At 43.1% G+C, this 17,841-nt stretch overlaps 1 protein-coding gene across 14 annotated transcripts in view; it reads left to right on the top strand.

Moving 5' to 3' along the window:
- Positions 1-17,841, top strand: part of unc13bb (unc-13 homolog Bb (C. elegans)) — a 70,704-nt gene that overhangs the window by 46,761 nt on the left and 6,102 nt on the right. For 11 of the 14 annotated variants that reach the window (XR_014118540.1, XM_081701755.1, XM_081701749.1 and 8 more), the window contains 23 exons: positions 2-48; positions 648-726; positions 1,830-1,904; positions 2,118-2,337; positions 4,223-4,450; positions 4,966-5,107; positions 5,813-5,982; positions 7,439-7,554; positions 7,835-7,998; positions 9,183-9,333; positions 11,261-11,329; positions 11,595-11,684; positions 11,875-12,015; positions 12,368-12,498; positions 12,710-12,795; positions 13,486-13,612; positions 13,815-13,911; positions 14,241-14,384; positions 14,860-14,937; positions 15,045-15,122; positions 16,498-16,586; positions 17,033-17,179; positions 17,479-17,602. Coding sequence is in view for 11 of the 14 variants with exons in the window: in XM_081701755.1 (XP_081557881.1) it covers positions 2-48; positions 648-726; positions 1,830-1,904; positions 2,118-2,337; positions 4,223-4,450; positions 4,966-5,107; positions 5,813-5,982; positions 7,439-7,554; positions 7,835-7,998; positions 9,183-9,333; positions 11,261-11,329; positions 11,595-11,684; positions 11,875-12,015; positions 12,368-12,498; positions 12,710-12,795; positions 13,486-13,612; positions 13,815-13,911; positions 14,241-14,384; positions 14,860-14,937; positions 15,045-15,122; positions 16,498-16,586; positions 17,033-17,179; positions 17,479-17,602 (2,793 nt within the window). In the remaining 3 variants the exon portion in view is untranslated. Of the gene's footprint in view, position 1; positions 49-647; positions 727-1,829; positions 1,905-2,117; positions 2,338-4,222; positions 4,451-4,965; positions 5,108-5,812; positions 5,983-6,611; positions 6,973-7,438; positions 7,555-7,834; positions 7,999-9,182; positions 9,401-11,260; positions 11,330-11,594; positions 11,685-11,874; positions 12,016-12,367; positions 12,499-12,709; positions 12,796-13,485; positions 13,613-13,814; positions 13,912-14,240; positions 14,385-14,859; positions 14,938-15,044; positions 15,224-16,497; positions 16,587-17,032; positions 17,180-17,478; positions 17,603-17,841 lie in introns of those variants that run through there. The other 3 variants (XR_014118541.1, XR_014118542.1, XM_081701752.1) reach the window with 3 other exon arrangements.

Here is a 17,841-nt window from a genome sequence, read left to right as displayed (position 1 = left end):
GAACCGGTGGAATGGAGAGAATTCCACACAAGCCTGGCTGAAATCAGGGTGGGTTCTCCTAACTGTACCCTAAACACAACCACGTGCCATTGTATATGCTGTATAGTAGCAGTAAAGGAAAGTGTTTACTGATCTAAAGAGAAGCAATGAAAATGAAAAATAAAATCAAGTACATTTTTTGGTGAAATAAGTGTGCAGACATGTGGAGGCATTTTTGAGCAGAATAAACCCCAGAAAAGGCCGAATGGCCTTGCAGTGCAGTTTTGGGCCATATCCAGATTCTTAAAAAGTGTTTTGTATCTTGTACCTTATTCCTTATTTCAAGAGCTTCCTTTTATATTTATTTTTGTTTTGTATTGTTTTTTGTTCATTTTATTAAGGATTATGGTTAGATGTAATTTGTTGTGTTATCCTTTGATATATGCTATCCTTTAGTAGCTTTAACTCTGATTCATAAGATTTCAGACCAACATACTATTGTGACTTTTGCTAAAGCTGTTCTGTTGCCAGCAGATTACCAGTAGCAGCTTATGGTAGACAAATAGAATTATGAGCATGTATCCTTATTTTGTTTGTTTAAATTTACATTTGTGTGTGTGTGTGGGTGTGTGTGTGGGTGCGCTTGCATGCACACTTCACTTGATAAGAAGTGGGAGTGGCCTGTTTGGGATTGACAGTATGCCAGACTTGAGGAAGAAGAAACCTGTCCCGCTGGTTAGTGATGTGGTAAGTGATGGGACTCTTCCATACAGCTCTGCCTGCCAGCAAAAGAAGCAATCATCACTTTTATTTGAACTGTTGGTGTCTAGTTTTTTAATGTTTTAAGGAGTTTTCCTCCTTTTAACAAATGTTAATTGCTGCATTTATTTTCCCTGTGGGAAGATTGTCTCTTGAATCCCTTTTTTTAAGGTAAACTAGTGAAATATTTTCTTGATTTTTATGCTTTAAAATTTGTTAGATATAAACTCAATAACCAACATTTATTAGCATAACTTGTTTTTTGTTTATTTTCTAAGCTTTATGGATGTGAGAAAATGATATAGATTCAAGCCAGCTCAAACATTCACATGAAAAACCTAGTTTACTGTCAACATGGATGACTAAATCCTAAGAAATCATCAGTTTTATTACCGTGGCTCATCAACTTGGCAACAGAGCTGCTATGACACTGTTTCCTCTCTCCCCAACTTGGAAAAACTTAAAACAAACCTGTACCTCTTTTGAATGCATTCACTCAATGTGGTCAGGCAATGGTAAGTTTAAAGAAATACCCCCTTTGCAGATATGAACGTTGGCTATCGTTTATGTTAAGTAGGACTGGACAGTACTGAATTTGTGGAATTAGTATTGCTTCAGTCTCATAATGTGCAAATACACCACAAATACACCATCCTCCTTTTTCATCGAAATTACAATTAATGAGATATTTTTCTTTACTAATGAAGTACATTTTCAGTACATTAGGTGAAAGTCTACTGTGCATTTCCTGCTATGTTTTTGCACATTACTTGGCATAAAGACATGGGAGTGATTGTTCACCTCCTCAACCACTGGTTTATTTTGGCTTTGTTTTACACCCTGCTTTACATTGGCAGCCAAATTAGGAATATCATGCAAATTAGGAATATCAAACCATGAATCGGTTTCATTTAGAATTGAATCCTGCAATGTGCATCTACTGAAAGGATTCAATTGCGGTCTGTTTGTGTTGCTTGGAATTCCCTTTGTTTTTACCAGACTTGGATATCATTAAGTGTTTCACTTTCCTTGGAGAATCTGTTGAAGTGTTTTCTGCTACCACCCACTAATGTCAGTTCTCTGTGGCACAGTCACTGGTACAGGCCAGGAAAGCAGGTATCACCTCTGCAATGTCCACACGTTCATCCATCAAAGATGAGGAACTTGTGAGTTTGCTGATCTTCCCGAAACCTAATACAGCTACAGATAATACCTAATACAATTTAAATAAGACAATGTAAATGTCCTTTTCATAGTGCGAGAACAGTAAGAGCTAATTTACTCTTCATGTATATTTGATGTTGTTACAAACATCAGGAGACATCTGGCATTCAATGTGTACCTCTCCTCTCACCCCCCACCACCACCTCCGTCTGCAGAAGAACCACGTGTATAAGAAGACCCTGCAGGCTCTGATCTACCCCATCTCCTGCACCACACCCCACAACTTTGAGGTGTGGACGGCCACCACGCCCACCTACTGCTACGAGTGCGAGGGTTTGCTGTGGGGCATCGCCCGGCAGGGCATGCGCTGCACTGAGTGCGGGGTCAAATGTCACGAGAAGTGCCAGGAGCTCCTCAATGCAGACTGCCTACAGCGTGAGTATGGGTGAATGGAGAGTATGGAGGTGATGAAGGATGTATGATGATTACTGTAGTGTGAGTATAGATGATGGGCACTGTATTGCAAGTATGAATGATGGGGACTGCAGTTTGACTGTACAGTGATGACTGCAGTGTGACTGTGTGCAGTGAGGACTGCAGTGTGACTGTACATTGGTGACTGCAGTGTGACTGTGTACAGTGGTGACTGCAGTGTGACTGTGTGCAGTGAGGACTGCAGTGTGACTTTGCGCAGTGATGACTGCAGTGTGACTGTGCGCAGTGATGACTGCAGTGTGACTGTGTGCAGTGATGACTGCAGTGTGACTGTGTGCAGTGATGACTGCAGTGTGACTGTGTACAGTGAGGACTGCAGTGTGACTGTGTGCAGTGAGGACTGCAGTGTGACTGTGTGCAGTGAGGACTGCAGTGTGACTGTATGCAGTGAGGACTGCAGTGTGACTGTGCAGTGAGGACTGCAGTGTGACTGTGTACATTGGTGACTGCAGTGTGACTGTGTGCAGTGATGACTGCAGTGTGACTGTGTGCAGTGAGGACTGCAGTGTGACTGTGTACAGTGGAGGAACATGATCTCCTAATAGAGCAGTTGTCACCAACCCTTCCTTAAGAACAGCTCCATTCCTATCAGAATGTAGCTCAGCTGGTCAGCTAATGAAGAAATTCAAAAAACATAATTTAGTAACATCAGGTGTGGTGAATTAGGGTGGTAGCTAAGCTCTATAGGAAGTGGTACAGGGTAGCATTGTAAATATAGTCTTCTGTATTAAATGAAAGTCATTAAGGTGCCATGTGTTGGGAACAGTTCAGATGTCAGAAATCTTGTTTACAACTCACTGATTTGTGGGTTCCATTATGACTGATGCCACTGTGCCCTTGTGAAAATCCTAAAGGAGACAGCTAATGTAATATAGAGTCAGACAGACAGAGAAACAAACACATGTCCATGGAAAGCAGCTTTCTCCAGCTTTTAACATAGACACCAAATAAGCTCTAAGAAGATTTGATTGGTTTATTGTTGCAGGGGACAGACTGTCTATGCCCTGTCATTATTACTTGCAAAATTTATATCTCAATATAAACTATTTGTATTCCATAGTTAGATTTTATCTGGGTTGCCCTTTTGATTTCTTTTTGAAAAAAAAAAAAATCCTTAGACCTTTGCTTCAAAAGTTAATCAGGTTTCAGCCTGGCAAAGTGCTTTGCAAAAACAGAAAAGATTTTCGTGTTTGGTCACAAATCAGCCTAGTTCTTCTCATCCTTTCTTGAACATGGTCTCTAAGGTCTGGCCTAGAGGTGCCCTAAATGTGATTTAGGTGTCCATCACAGGGCATGTGTATCCATTTTTAAGCAAGAGGGTAGTGGTTGCAGTGTTGGCCAACAGTGTTTATCCAAACGGGTATCTCATTGAGTAATTGAGTGGCAGCTTTATTAGCTTTCTGAGCTGACTTAAGGAAGAAGCAGAGTCCTGAATTATTAGCGTAATGTATTTCAGAGGCTTGGGTACCTGCAGGATTGATAGACTTGCCAGATCAAGTTTGTTTACTGCATATTAAAATTGGAATTAGTTTTAATTAAAGTTAGGGATCATATTTTCCAGGGTTTCTTGAAACAGTATATGGATCTCGATTTAAAATCTAATTCATAATGTCTATAAATCTGAAGCTCTCATAATGACTAGATGTGTTCACTACTGTAAAATTGCCTGTTTACTAGGAGGAGGAATAGAATAGAAAATGTATTGTTGGTCATATTGATCATGTATTTTGTTATGCCATTTGCAAAATGTAATGGTTTTACAATCTGTTTTGTGTGCACTGGTGTGTAACTGGTCTTTTCTTCCCGACACGTGCTACTTACACAGGTGCAGCAGAGAAGAGTTCAAAGCATGGAGCAGAGGACCGCACGCAGAACATCATCATGGCCATGAAGGATCGCATGAAGATCCGTGAGAGGAACAAACCTGAGATCTTTGAGGTCATCAGGGACGTGTTCATGGTCAGTAAGGCTGTCCATGCCCAGCAGATGAAGACCATCAAGCAGAGCGTGCTTGACGGCACCTCCAAGTGGTCGGCCAAGATCACCATTACAGGTATGAAGCAGTGAACGCATGCATTAACGTTCTATGCTGTGACAAATGCCATGCACTTCAGCTGGAACCAGTTATCTAAAGGGATTGTCGTTTTATGGATAACTATATTCTTTTGAGACCGAGTCTTTAAAGTGATGCCAGTCTTATGATCTAAGGGGATTCGCACATAGTTAAACTCAAGACACACTGACCCATCACTCTCCAAAAAAGTCCAAACGCTGGGTTGTCATATGCAGGTATGATTTGTGTTGGAGTTGCTGTAACGATCTAGCCAATTCACACTGAATAATTTGCATTGTCTTTCTTTATTCTGAACACTCCAAAGCCAGCTGCTAATTTCAGAATGTTTGTGTTGGATAGAAAATACTTTCTCAATATGTCTTCAGTTTGAGATTTTCCATTAATGAATGTTACTCTCATCTATGCTTGACTCAAAGACAGGCTGTTAAAAACAGCACAAGTGATTTTAAGGATTCACTCATTGGTCCCTTTATCTGCCTATCTGTGTGCTCCAGTGGTCTGTGCTCAGGGGCTGCAGGCTAAAGATAAGACGGGCTCCAGTGATCCCTACGTGACCGTTCAGGTGGGCAAGACTAAGAAGCGAACCAAGACCATCTATGGTAACCTCAACCCTGTTTGGGAGGAGAAGTTTCACTTGTGAGTGCCAAACAGACTGTGCCAGACCTTTCACACATTATTAAGCATTGTCTTTGTCACTGACAGCCCCTGGATTTGTGGTTTAAAATCCATCACACCTTTTCTTGAAGATTCAGTTCTTTTTGAGGGTGGAGTTACAGTACTATGAGAGTGTGCTAAATTTTATCCTGAGGAAGCACAGCTCTCCTGCTACAGGCCACTATTAATACAGGAGTTGGTTTCTGTCAGAGTAAAGAATCTGAATCATATACAAATACTTTAAAACCAGACACCTCTGCTTCAGTAAAGAGTTTTACTACAAACCCACGTTTTTCTGCTTCAGTAAGGAGTGTTACTATAAACCCACATTTTTCTGCTTCAGTAAGGGGCGTTACTATAAACCCATATATTTTTGCATCAGAAAAGAGTGATACTACAAACTCTAATGCTACTGTCTCAACGTTACTGAATTATTTGGAAACAAAACTTTAGACACACTTTTAGATCCAACTGGATAAGAAAAATGACCAATGACTGAATGTATTATGCAATTATAAGCTTTACCATAAATGACTGACTGCACTCCACAAGTTTATCAATTATATAGTTGTGTTGGTGAATAAGCATGTTGTTGCTTTCACATCCTGTGAGAGTCACACTAGTTAATTTGGTTCAACAACCAGGAGACAAAGAGCACTATCTGACACTTTCCTCTTTTTCTCCCAGTGAGTGCCACAACTCATCGGACCGCATTAAGGTGCGTGTGTGGGATGAGGATGATGACATTAAGTCACGTGTGAAGCAGAGGCTGAAGAGGGAGTCTGACGACTTCCTGGGTCAGAGCATCATCGAGGTCCGGACCCTCAGTGGAGAGATGGATGTCTGGTACAACCTGGGTAAGTTGTGTGTGTGTGTGTGTGTGTGTGTGCATTGCCTTTCTGAGAGGATCTGTAGTGTTATTAGTGTAAACTGTTACGTCGCACTGTGCACCCCTTCATTTGCTGATGATAACAAATGCAATTTGTGCAGCAGATATGTACACAATGCATGTCGGAGTCCTCCAACACTAAAAAAGAAAAATGTTACTATTAGTCTCTGACCAACTGCTTATCCGTGATATATGATCCGCCATTATTGCATGTATCACAGGTCAAATAGGCTGAAATGTTGTTTTATTCATGGGTTATTGATATGATGACCATATGCAGCTGTGACGTTGGCATGTATATGAACTGTATAAGCCCTGGTCGCCAGTCCCTATGTAGCTGATGTAAGAGGTTGCACAGTGCCTGTATTTCTGATGCCATGTGATACTGGTGCTGAAAACTGCTGTATCTTTGCCATGACTGATGGGCTGTTGAATATTCAGACCTACACATGATGTATGGGAAAAGCTGGCAGGAAGAAAACACTAATGTTCTCAAAAATCTCAATTGGGAGACCATGCAGGAGTGCAGGATTTGTGTGTGTGTGTGTGTGTGTGTGTGTGTGTCTGAACTCCATTACCTACATCTTCCTGCTCTAGGGAATGTGTCTTCCTGGACAGTTAAGCTCCGTGTGGATGCTGAGGCCCCCAAGCTGTCCCCTTCATCCCAGAAAAATACACACATACATACTAAATTCACACACATTCTAAATCATGCTCCAAATTCGCTGCTGAAGCCGCCTCCATCTCTCATTGTCCTCTCACTCCAATCCTTTTTCTGGCCCCCTCTCAGTCGTCTTTCTGTCTCTGCAACACTCGTTTTCTCTGTCTCCGTATGTGCATCTTCTCTGCTTAAGCTGTCCTGATTCCCTCATTATCTTTCACATTTCTTTGCTCTTCTAATTGCTCTTTTCTATAGCATTGGACTCCGCATGGGTTGTAACAATTACAGTCAATACCAGTAATTGAGCCTTACTTTCTCTCTCACACACACACACACACACACACACACACACACACACACACACACACACACACACACACACACACAGTCTCGCTCTCTCTCTCTGTTCATCTTCCACTCCCACTCTCTCTGGCGTAAGCTGCCTTGATTATTACGTACCCCACTAACATCGGAAATCAACTGATCAGTAGACACGTACAAATTACCCCAATAATTTTCCTGTCAGAGGGGAAAAAAGAGTGTTCCTGGGATGAACGCCGTATCTCTGGAAAAAGGCTGTAGTGTTGTCTAGTCTGTTTTCTCCCTATCTACAGCCTGTTTTACATGAAATAAGAACGGAATAGATGCATTTATTCTACCGGCCCATTATGTTGATTTAAATAGCCTCTGGTATCCAGTCTTTTTCTTTCTCTCTCTCCCTGTGTGTGTGTTTGTGTGTGTATGTGCATCCCTCTTTCTGCAGAGAAAAGGACTGATAAGTCTGCGGTGTCTGGTGCCATTCGTCTTCAGATCAGTGTGGAAATTAAAGGAGAAGAAAAAGTAGCTCCTTACCATGTGCAGTACACTTGCCTACATGAGGTAAAACACATACACACACACACACATCTTTTTTTTATCCTGTGGCAGTAGTAGGACAAAATGATTGCATTATGTTGCTGGATTCTGGAAGTGTGAATGGGTGTGAAACTGCTGGCAATAAAGTTATGAATCATTTTAAAATAGTGATTAAACAAGTGGCCTTAAAACACACACTGACACTTCCAAATCCTATTCATGGTGTTAAAAAAATGGCTGAAAGACTGAAAACCCAAAAATCTTACTATGTGATTAATGTGTGTCATCTCTAACTTTTCCCCAGAATCTCTTCCACCACACGACAGACGTCCTTGGCCAGGGCGTGGTGAAGATCCCAGGTGCCCGTGGAGATGATGCTTGGAAGGTCTATTTTGATGACGTAGTGCAGGAGATAGTGGATGAGTTTGCAATGCGTTATGGGATTGAATCCATCTACCAGGCCATGACGTACGTACGCAAATGCCTCTGTCTCATTACGCAATCGTCTTTACCTAGTATGTAAACACATTTTTCTCGCTACAAGGAGCAGATCATCCCCCTTGCCCCCAAGGATGGCGTTCAGGGGACAGGTGTATGCCACTACAACAGGCAAAATGAAAACCGTAACCTGTAATATAAATGTTTTACCCACCAAACTTGGCACCTACTTGCACGTTGCCAGTAAGTCTGACATTGTACAGAAGGCATGAAATCCACCTTAACTTCTCTTCAAAAGGAAAGGATGTGCTGACCACTGAGAACTGAAGGAATTTTTTATTTTGGTATTTTCACACCATTAAAAAAAGCACCCTGACTGCCTAGAACTTGGAGCTCTGGCTTTGTGCTGTTAGCCGGCAGGCGAGAGCCTGGCAAACAGAAGTTACACGACCGCCGCTAAATGCTCATCCACATGTTAGGTGACGTGTTGAATAGATCATCGTTTTCCTCGAAGCTTGTGTAGTTGATTTAAAAACAGTATTTTGTTCAACATTAACCATGTTAGCTTGGTGGCTTTCCGTTTGTTCGTGCACCTCAGCCGTTTGTGAATTTTGCGGTGAAATCAAATGAATGTGACGCTTGCGGTTAAAAATTCAGCCATTTAAGCAGTCTGCTGCGACAAGTGACGAGACAGGGGCACTTCTGGAAAGAATAGTGTGGAAAGTCCATTCTTATTTTACACAACTGAAACATATGCTACCATCATTTTAAATTGAACCCTAAGTTTAGGCAAACAGGAAGGGAAAATGGAATAGTCCTGGTGGCACTTCACGTCTTCACACGGTAACGGCATGACATTCAGGTAGCGGCAGTGCGCTGTGATGCTCGGTAATGGGGTTCATTGGTTGAGCTGTCTAGCTGAATCTCTGGCCTCAGGCTGCAATGGTTCACTCAAGCTACTGGACCTCCAGCACATTCCATGCTGGGCATGGACAGCCTTACTGACCATGAACACGTCCCTGATGACTTCAGCACATTCCTCAGGCTCACAGACCCTGCAGGGCTGCCTTAGGATGTTGTTATGGCTAAATTCACTTTCTTGCTCTTTTATCCTTTGTTACCTGTTTTTATAGCTCTTCTTTTTCTCCCTTTTGCACTTTTTTCTCGCTCTCTTGCTGCTTTTCTTTCTCTCTCTCTCTCTCTCTCACCTGCAGGCATTTTGCCTGCCTCTCATCTAAGTACATGTGCCCCGGTGTGCCAGCCGTGATGAGCACTCTGCTGGCCAACATCAACGCTTTCTACGCCCACACCACAGCGTCCACCAACGTCTCCGCCTCTGACCGCTTCGCTGCCTCCAACTTTGGGGTACGGTGTTACGACCACTGCTCTAGAGGCCGCTACATAAAGGAAGACATTCTACACAACAAATGAGGTGTAAAAACGAAACAGTTTTTCTGAAAGGAAAGGCATTAAAGAAAAGTAAAACAGGTCAGAGTTGATCTATGTCAGGGTGAGCTTGTGGCAAAAAAAATAAACAAAAATAACAAACAAAACTGCTGATCAGCCCCCTAATACTAACCTCTTATAAAAGAAACAACAAATCAAACTAGAAATATCTGATCTCCCTGTTTAAAACAAGAAACAAAAGAGGCAAAAAAACAATAGGGTTGAAAATAAAAGGCGTTAACCCCCACAATGTCAATGTGACCAAAGCACAATTCAAACAAATCACTCTTTACAAAGTTGTACTCAGGCAGACGGTAAACTCGAGCCATCATGGACCCCGTGGCATCAAACAAACTTATTTCGTACGCCAGCCCATCGCAGCAAGCAACGGTGTAATCATGTCAGGCTACATCAAAACAGACAAAAGAGGAGACACCAACACACAGCAAACGAGCCACAAGGGGGCAGCATCATAGCCGTGTTGCAGGTGTGACAATTTGTCCACGGATGTAAAACAGATGCCCAAAATGACTCTTGGAAGTACGGACCCCCTATGGACCCATTCACACACCTACACCCAGAATCCACTCACTGTGTGTGTGTGTGTGTGTGTGTGTGTGTGTGTGTGTGTGTGTGTGTGTGTGTGTGTGTGTGTCACATTCGATGTGTATCAACTTGAGGCTGACGCAGAAGAAATGTTACTTTGCTTATGTTTGTGGTAGTTTTCTAAGGAAGATCAGATGTTACAGTAATGTGAGGAAGCTTTCACGCTCATCTCCTTTACCTCTGCCCGAAGCCAAAGCTCTGTAATGTGTACAATAAATGTCTTACTGTTGTTTATCCATAGACAACAGTAGTAATATACAAACACCAACAAAAACACAAAGCAAAATTACAGACAATAAACAGGCACTACAATGCTGTAGTTGTCTTCATTTTAGTATTTTTTCATATATTTATTGCAGAGCTCTTTAATTAAATATTTCTCATTTAAAAGAACAGCATTCTAAAAGGCTTGTTTAAAAAAAAGACTTGAGTTGCATTACTGTAATGACACTGCAGCATTGTGGCTCTGTGTGCAGACACACTGCAGCACTGTGGCTCTGTGTGCAGACACACTGCAGCACTGTGGCTCTGTGTGCAGACACACTGCAGCACTGTGGCTCTGTGTGCAGACACACTGCAGCACTGTGGCTCTGTGTGCAGACACACTGCAGCACTGTGGCTCTGTGTGCAGACACACTGCAGCACTGTGGCTCTGTGTGCAGACACACTGCACCAGTGTTTGTCTGTTTAGAGTAGATCAGCTGCAAGAGAATGGAGTTCCAGATTTTTGTATTTCTCTTTACCTCTGTCTCTGTGAAGTGTGGTGCCTCCATCAGTCAGAGAGGAGAAGAAACATATTTTACATTTCCATAGGACAGAAAGCCTTGCAAATGTAACTTTTTAAGGTAACCATTTAAGCAAGAAGCAAGTTGACAGTTGTGCTTTTAAGGAGTTACTGACAGAATAGTTAGATAAAATACACATGGCTGCACAGTCCAATGTAGCATCACAATACTCAGTCCAAATCATCCATTATGTTCTACTAACACCATCCATTATTTCACTGCTGTCAGTAGTGGCCATTGGACGTCTCATCACTTTAAAGACCGCCATCACTGAGCGTGTTCTTTATTCAGATCAAATGTGGACTGTTTGGTTTCTGTTCAGTGGATTGGAAGCTTGTTACTGCATTAATGCAGCAGAGTTCGTAGTTCATAGCTTCTATGACAGGAAAGCTTATGATCCACTCACAGGTCTATTTTCACTGTCTCACTTTCCATTGCAACTTCTCCCCCAACAGAAAGAGAGGTTTGTCAAGCTCTTGGACCAGCTTCACAACTCCTTACGCATTGATCTGTCCATGTACCGTGTAAGTCTTAGCAACCAGATCTCAAAAGAGAGTATTCCCATCCACACAGTATAACTGATGGCTAGCTGGTTTTATGTAGTGGACCATGTCACTGTCATTGGTGTACTTGGTAACAGATGGGCTACAGATTTTAATTTTGCATTTAGAAAATGGTGTGTGTAATAGTGACCAGTGAGTGTGGGTACGAGGAAGCTGTTCCAGTCAAGTGGTAGGCTAGTGCTGATTCTGCAGTACTGGTTAATGGCCGTTTCCTCCCCCTCTGCAGAATAATTTCCCTGCTAGCAGTAAGGAGCGTCTGCAGGACCTGAAGTCAACCGTGGACCTCCTCACCAGCATCACCTTCTTCAGGATGAAGGTACAGGGGTGGGGGGCACCGTGAGACTCTACAGCCACTGCCACGGGGTCCTGCTCGGGAAGACGATGCTATTTACTTCATAGTTCCTGAACCTTTACGGATGCGGTGCAATAGGCACACCCTTGAGCTCTGCTAGACACGTCATGGCCCAGTATGATGTTCTCATTGGTTATCGCCTCCTGTTGGACAGGTCCAGGAACTGCAGAGTCCGCCAAGAGCCAGTCAGGTGGTACGGGACTGTGTGAAAGCCTGCCTAAACTCCACTTACGATTACATCTTCAATAACTGCCAAGAGCTCTATAGCCGCCAGTACCAACCAGTAGGAGACCTGGTCAGTTCTTTTCAAAAGCTGTCATCATGCATAAATGTGGAATCTGATTAGTTCCATACATAATGAGCTGCATGTAGATTTACCAGAAAAATCTTGTTTTCACTCAGTATTAAATGTAAAAAACCCTGAAATTAAAGCTGATATTCTGTGCTTGAATCCTCATGTTCATTGTTTCTTTTCAAATCCAGTGTATAAACAATACAAAACAATACAAATCATATCAGACTGTCAGATTTCTTACTCTGATAATAGTCATTACACAATGAGGACAAATTTTGTGACATTTTCAGCAAAATGTGGTTGTTTTCCTAGTGGCCTTACTCCGGGTCCGTGTGTTTGTGCTCTGCCTCAGAGTAAAGATGAGTGCCCTCCAGAGGAACAAGGCCCCAGCATCAAGAACCTGGACTTCTGGCCCAAACTCATCACCCTTATTGTCTCCATCATAGAGGAGGATCGCAACTCCTACACCCCTGTGCTCAACCAGTGAGCATGGCAGTCTATCCACACGCACACACACACCTGTATACACACACACACACACACGAGCGTGCACATGCATGCACATATACACAACTGCACATGCAAACTCTCCTGCACATACACACATATAAACATATGTGCACACACACACACACACACTCTGTCTGTTCTCTGTGTGAAATGCTGTTGTGTCCCCTCATGCCGCTTTCTGCAGGTTTCCACAAGAGTTGAATGTGGGAAAGGTTTGTGCTGAAGTCATGTGGAACCAGTTCTCCCAGGACATGAAATATGCCATGGAAGGTGAGTTAAATTACAGAAATGATGTGTGTGTGTGTGTGTGTGTGTGTGTGTGTGTTTGTGTGTGTGTGCTGTGTCTAGCTGTCTTTGCATATGTCTAATAAGATTGAGCATTGCCATGGGGACATTGAATCACTCAAATCACTCAGAGGGGAGTAATTCCTTTGTGTGTGTGTGTGTGGAGAGAGTAATCCTAGTAAGATAATCCCCATTCCTGTCCCTTAAATACATTTCCCTCATCTGTTTTTCTGTAACCACTGGTCCTCCTCCTTTTGTGTCTTGTATCAATGTAAAAAAAAAATTTTTTAGCAAGATCAAACATGTCTGCTTGGTTCTGTCTGCTAGCTCTATTTTCTAATTATTTCTGAAAATGACTTCTAGGTGTATTTGGTTTCCAGTGTGTTTGGAAAGTCACCTGCTAGCTGAGTTTGTTTTCACAGCTGGGATCTCGGAGGGGGGCTGTCTGTGCTGTTGCCTAGGATATGCGTCTTGTGCTTCTGGAGGGGAGAGAGAGAGAGAGAGAGAGAGAGAGAGAGAGAGAGAGAGAGAGTCCCCCCACCCCCCCATCAGCCTGTCTCCACCTTTTTTCTATGATCACCCCATTTTGCACGTTTCTGCCCCCTTACTGCACACACCTCTGACATTGTGCGTGTGTGTGTGTGTGTGTGTGTGTGTGTGCGTGCGTCTTCTCAGAGCATGAGAAGCATTGTTTGTGTAGGAGTGCAGACTACATGAACCTGCACTTCAAGGTGAAGTGGCTGTACATTGAGTATGTGAAGGAGTTGCCTGCCTTCAGAGGAGTGGTGCCGGAGTATCCAGCGTGAGTGTCCCCAGCGCTGCACACAGCCTCTCTTCCCCGCTCCTGTACCAAACACACTTGGAATAAAATTGTCACGGCATTGCTAAAGAGCACAAAAGTGATTAAATGTCACAAATGTATTAAAGACATTAACGATATTAACAACGGATGTTGTTAGCAAAAGTGTTGCCATAGCGACTCTTGCGCATGTGCCTTTATTTAGGTGGTTTATGGTGTTCGTGCTGCACTGGCTGGATGAGAATGAGGATGTATCCATGGAGTTCATGCATGGGGCTCTGGAGAGAGATAAGAAAGATGGCGTGAGTTTCTCCCTTCGTCGTACCTGCTGTAAGCCGCGCTGTGGAAGGCGTAGCAAGCCTGCTCCTTAGCTAGCAAGGAAAAGCCTTTTTTTCACTGAAATATTGCACCTATCCAGGAATTCAACCTCTATGTGCAACATGACAGCTTCCTGTACTTCCTGACTCTTGTAAGCAACTTGTATATAACAGAAAACAGGCTTTGATGTGAATGCTATCATCTCAGTGTGAAAGTGATCGTCATAGTATGAATGTGATTGGATCGGTTGGGATGTGGTGGTCTCAGTGTGCACACGATCCTCTCGGTGTGGTCCCCTCTGTTGTTGGTGCAGTTCCAGCAGACGTCGGAGCATGCTCTGTTCTCCTGCTCTGTGGTAGATGTGTTCACGCAGCTCAACCAGAGCTGCGAGATCATCAGGAAACTGGAGTGTCCTGATCCCAGCATCATGGCCCACTACAGCCGTCGCTTTGCCCAGGTAAAACCTCCCAGCTCTGGGTCAGCCGCGCAAGGCCCTCTGCCCCATCCTGCCTGGGTTTAGGTCGTTTCATTTATTCAAATGGTGATATTTCGCCTGATATTTCCACTGATGCGTTACCGTCTGTGGTCAGAGAGAGCAGCCTGTCCCTACTTTGCCCTCTGCAAACAGCATCTCAGAGGAACAGCAACCGAGGGACTCCAATGCAATGGACATGTGGATCTGAAAAAGACTGAAATCCTTCTTTAATGAAATGAAACAGCAGAATGCAAGGGCATTGCTTCTGTGCGGAAATGGACATTTAGGGGATAATGACATGAGAGGAAGTGAAGGAATTCAAGCATTCTCATAGCTGCTCTCTTGAGAAGATGCTCCTTCAATGTTCAGATTTTATTGGTTATGAATCACCATATCAGATAACAATGTTTTCTCATCTCTCGTCCATGTTTTGTTCTTATCTTTTTTTCCCCGCCAGACCATCGCCAAAGTCCTTCTTCAGTACAGTGCCATTCTGAAAAAGAGATTTTCCTCCTACTGTGACAAAGAGAAGATTGTGAGTCTTGACGTCAGAGGCTGTTTCTTCCCTCATATTTCTTTGCCTGTTCTGTCGATGTTGATTTTCCGTGCCATGTCCTAATGCGAGCGCCCCTGCTCCTCCAGCCCTGCGTCCTGATGAATAATGCCCAGCAGCTCCGCGTTCAGCTCGAGAAGATGTTTGAGTCGATGGGTGGAAAACAGGTAGGGCGAAGCCGCCATGACCGATGACCTGGCGTTGGTGGGACTTGAACCGGCAACATTCCGATTACAAGTCAAGCACTTTGCATATGTTTTGAGTGAAGGTTGGTGAGGTGGGTGTTGTAACATGTAGCTTAGAGTGTCAGTACAGTTCCAGCAGTGAAGGACACTTAAGATAAATCCAGGTTCTCTAGTGTTATGGAGCCCTCTTGTATTATCAAATCAATATTAAAAACCTCAGTATGTAGAGAGTTCATATAACGTGCAGTAATGGATAAACTGCAGTGTGTATTTACAGTACACTTAGGTGATTTATAAATGTGTGTGAATTCATTTTCAAAAATTCATTTCAAAGACATGGAGAGAGACATTATTTGATCGATAATTTGTCCTTTATATGGACAACTAATAATCGTGCTTTAAATTAAACATTAAAACGGTTTCAGGCACACAGTCACCAAATACTACTCTCATCATCTTTTCACTGTCTGTAAGATGGACAACTCCTACTAACTGCCAAATCAAGTATTTAATCTCCATTAGTAGATGTTTTCCAGTTTCATTAAGAGAAGCTGTTCTATTAATCAGGCTGACCTTCCAAATAAGACCTAACATTCTCTGATGGACTTAACATGACTCTACGCAGGCTGAGTGCAAAGGAACTTACTGTGGCAATGGTGTTTTCAGCCAGTGACATGGCTTTTATGTGAATCAGCTATAGTGTTTCAGCATGCAAGAAGGCTCACTTGCAACAGCTCTATGAATGAATGAATGCATATATTAACCCTTGCTTACACAGCCCAATTTGCATGGGCTATTTGGGACTTTTGTTAAGATTTCACAGCCATGAAATGTAACTGCTGGCACTTGAAATTTTCCTGAACATTATCTTTATTTATCCCCAATTACAATGAAATCTGGATCCCAGTAATGTGGCAACAGAAGAGTTATTAAAACTGGCTTTATCTTTAATCCCCCTATAGAGGAGGAAACCAGTAGGATAAAGATGCCTTGAGCTGGTGTGTGTGTGTGTGTGTGTGTGTGTGTGTGTGTGTGTGTGTGTGTGTGTGTGTGTGTGTGTGTGTGTGTGTGTGTGTGTGTGTGTGTCTGCATTGAAGGCTTTCTCACTATAGATGTCTGATGTTGGTTTGGGGAGGGGGTATGTTCTATCACACTGTCATTTTGTGTTTACATTCTCTAATTTCTGTCATATAATGAATACAATAACACTGGATAAAAAATGACAGTCATTTTGGTATTGTGACTTCTTATAGACACACACTACTTATGTTGGTGGTTTAAGTGTGTGTGTGTGTGTGTGTGTGTGTGTGTGTGTGTGTGTGTGTGTGTGTGTGTGTGTGTGTGTGCACGCACGCAGATGGACACAGAAGCCAGCGACATTCTGAATGAACTGCAGGTCAAGCTGAATAATGTTCTGGATGAGTTGAGCTCCACATTTGCAAACACGTGAGTCAGTGGATCACTGTGTCACTCAGACATGTGAATCAATGGATCACTGTGACACTCAGACGTGTGTCAGTGGATCGGTGTCTCACTCGGACATGTTATTCAATGTGGATCACTGTGACACTCAGACATGTGTGTCAGTGGATCACTGTCCCACAGACACGTGAATCAGTGGATCACTGTGTCCCACAGACACATGAGTCAGTGCATCACTGTCACTCAAACATGCCACCACAGTCTTTGTGAGTCACGTGTGAGTCACTTTCATCTAGTCTTTTTGTGTTCTGCATGCAGTGTCGTATCTCTGTTTTAAGAATTATTTTAAAGTACGTATTTGCTACAGCTACAACTTTAGCAGGGATCTCACTGCTCTAATCCAGTGTTTGTATATCGCCACCTAGTGTTTCTCTCCTACTCTAACATGTCTGATCTCTGCGTCTGTGCAGATTTCAGAGTCGTATTGATGACTGCACGCGGCAGATGGCCAGCTTGCTATACCAGATCAAAGGGCCGGTCAACGCCAACAACCGCCACCAGGTGGAGGCAGATGCAGACAACACGCTCCGCCCCCTCATGGACTTCTTGGATGGGAAGTGAGTCAGCACTGCAAACCCAAACGTGCTTCTGCAGGGATGTCTGGATCTGGAACGTTCTGGAATTGAGTCATGCCAGAAAATAAGAAAATAAGAAGGCTGTAAATCGTGCATTTTCTCTGCGATTACATGATTTGCTAAGTGAAAATAACCAAGCAACCCCACCCCACCTTTTCCCTGACTCCATTATGGTGCTGCTGTTTGTCCAGGAATTAGTCACTTAAAATCCACTTTTTGGTGCCCTTAGAAATGCAATGTTGTGCGTGTTTGTGATTGTGTGTGCGCATGCGTGCCTCCAGCCTGATGCTGTTTGCATTGGTGTGTGAAAAGACGGTTCTGAAGCGCGTGCTGAAGGAGCTGTGGAGAACTGTCATGATCAGCCTGGAGAGGACCATCGTTCTGCCGCAGGGCAGTGACTCCTTCGTACGGCCTTTGCTCGCTCCCTCACACATACAGCTCCTAACCCGCCAGCACGACCACAGTCACGTCAGATTGTTACACTACTGCTGATCTTGCAAGGAACATGTTTTTTGATATTTATTTGTTTATTGCCTTATTCATTTATAAGTATTAATTTAGAAGTTGCACTGGCTAAGTAAATTATATCCATGATCACATTATATGATAATAATGAGATGCAAAGCAAAAGCAAACCTAGAAGT

Source organism: Electrophorus electricus, chromosome 19 (assembly GCF_041902795.1).
Source record: "Electrophorus electricus isolate QZ-2024a chromosome 19, ASM4190279v1, whole genome shotgun sequence".
NCBI lineage: Eukaryota > Metazoa > Chordata > Actinopteri > Gymnotiformes > Gymnotidae > Electrophorus > Electrophorus electricus.
This window is presented reverse-complemented; position numbering and strand designations above follow the sequence as displayed.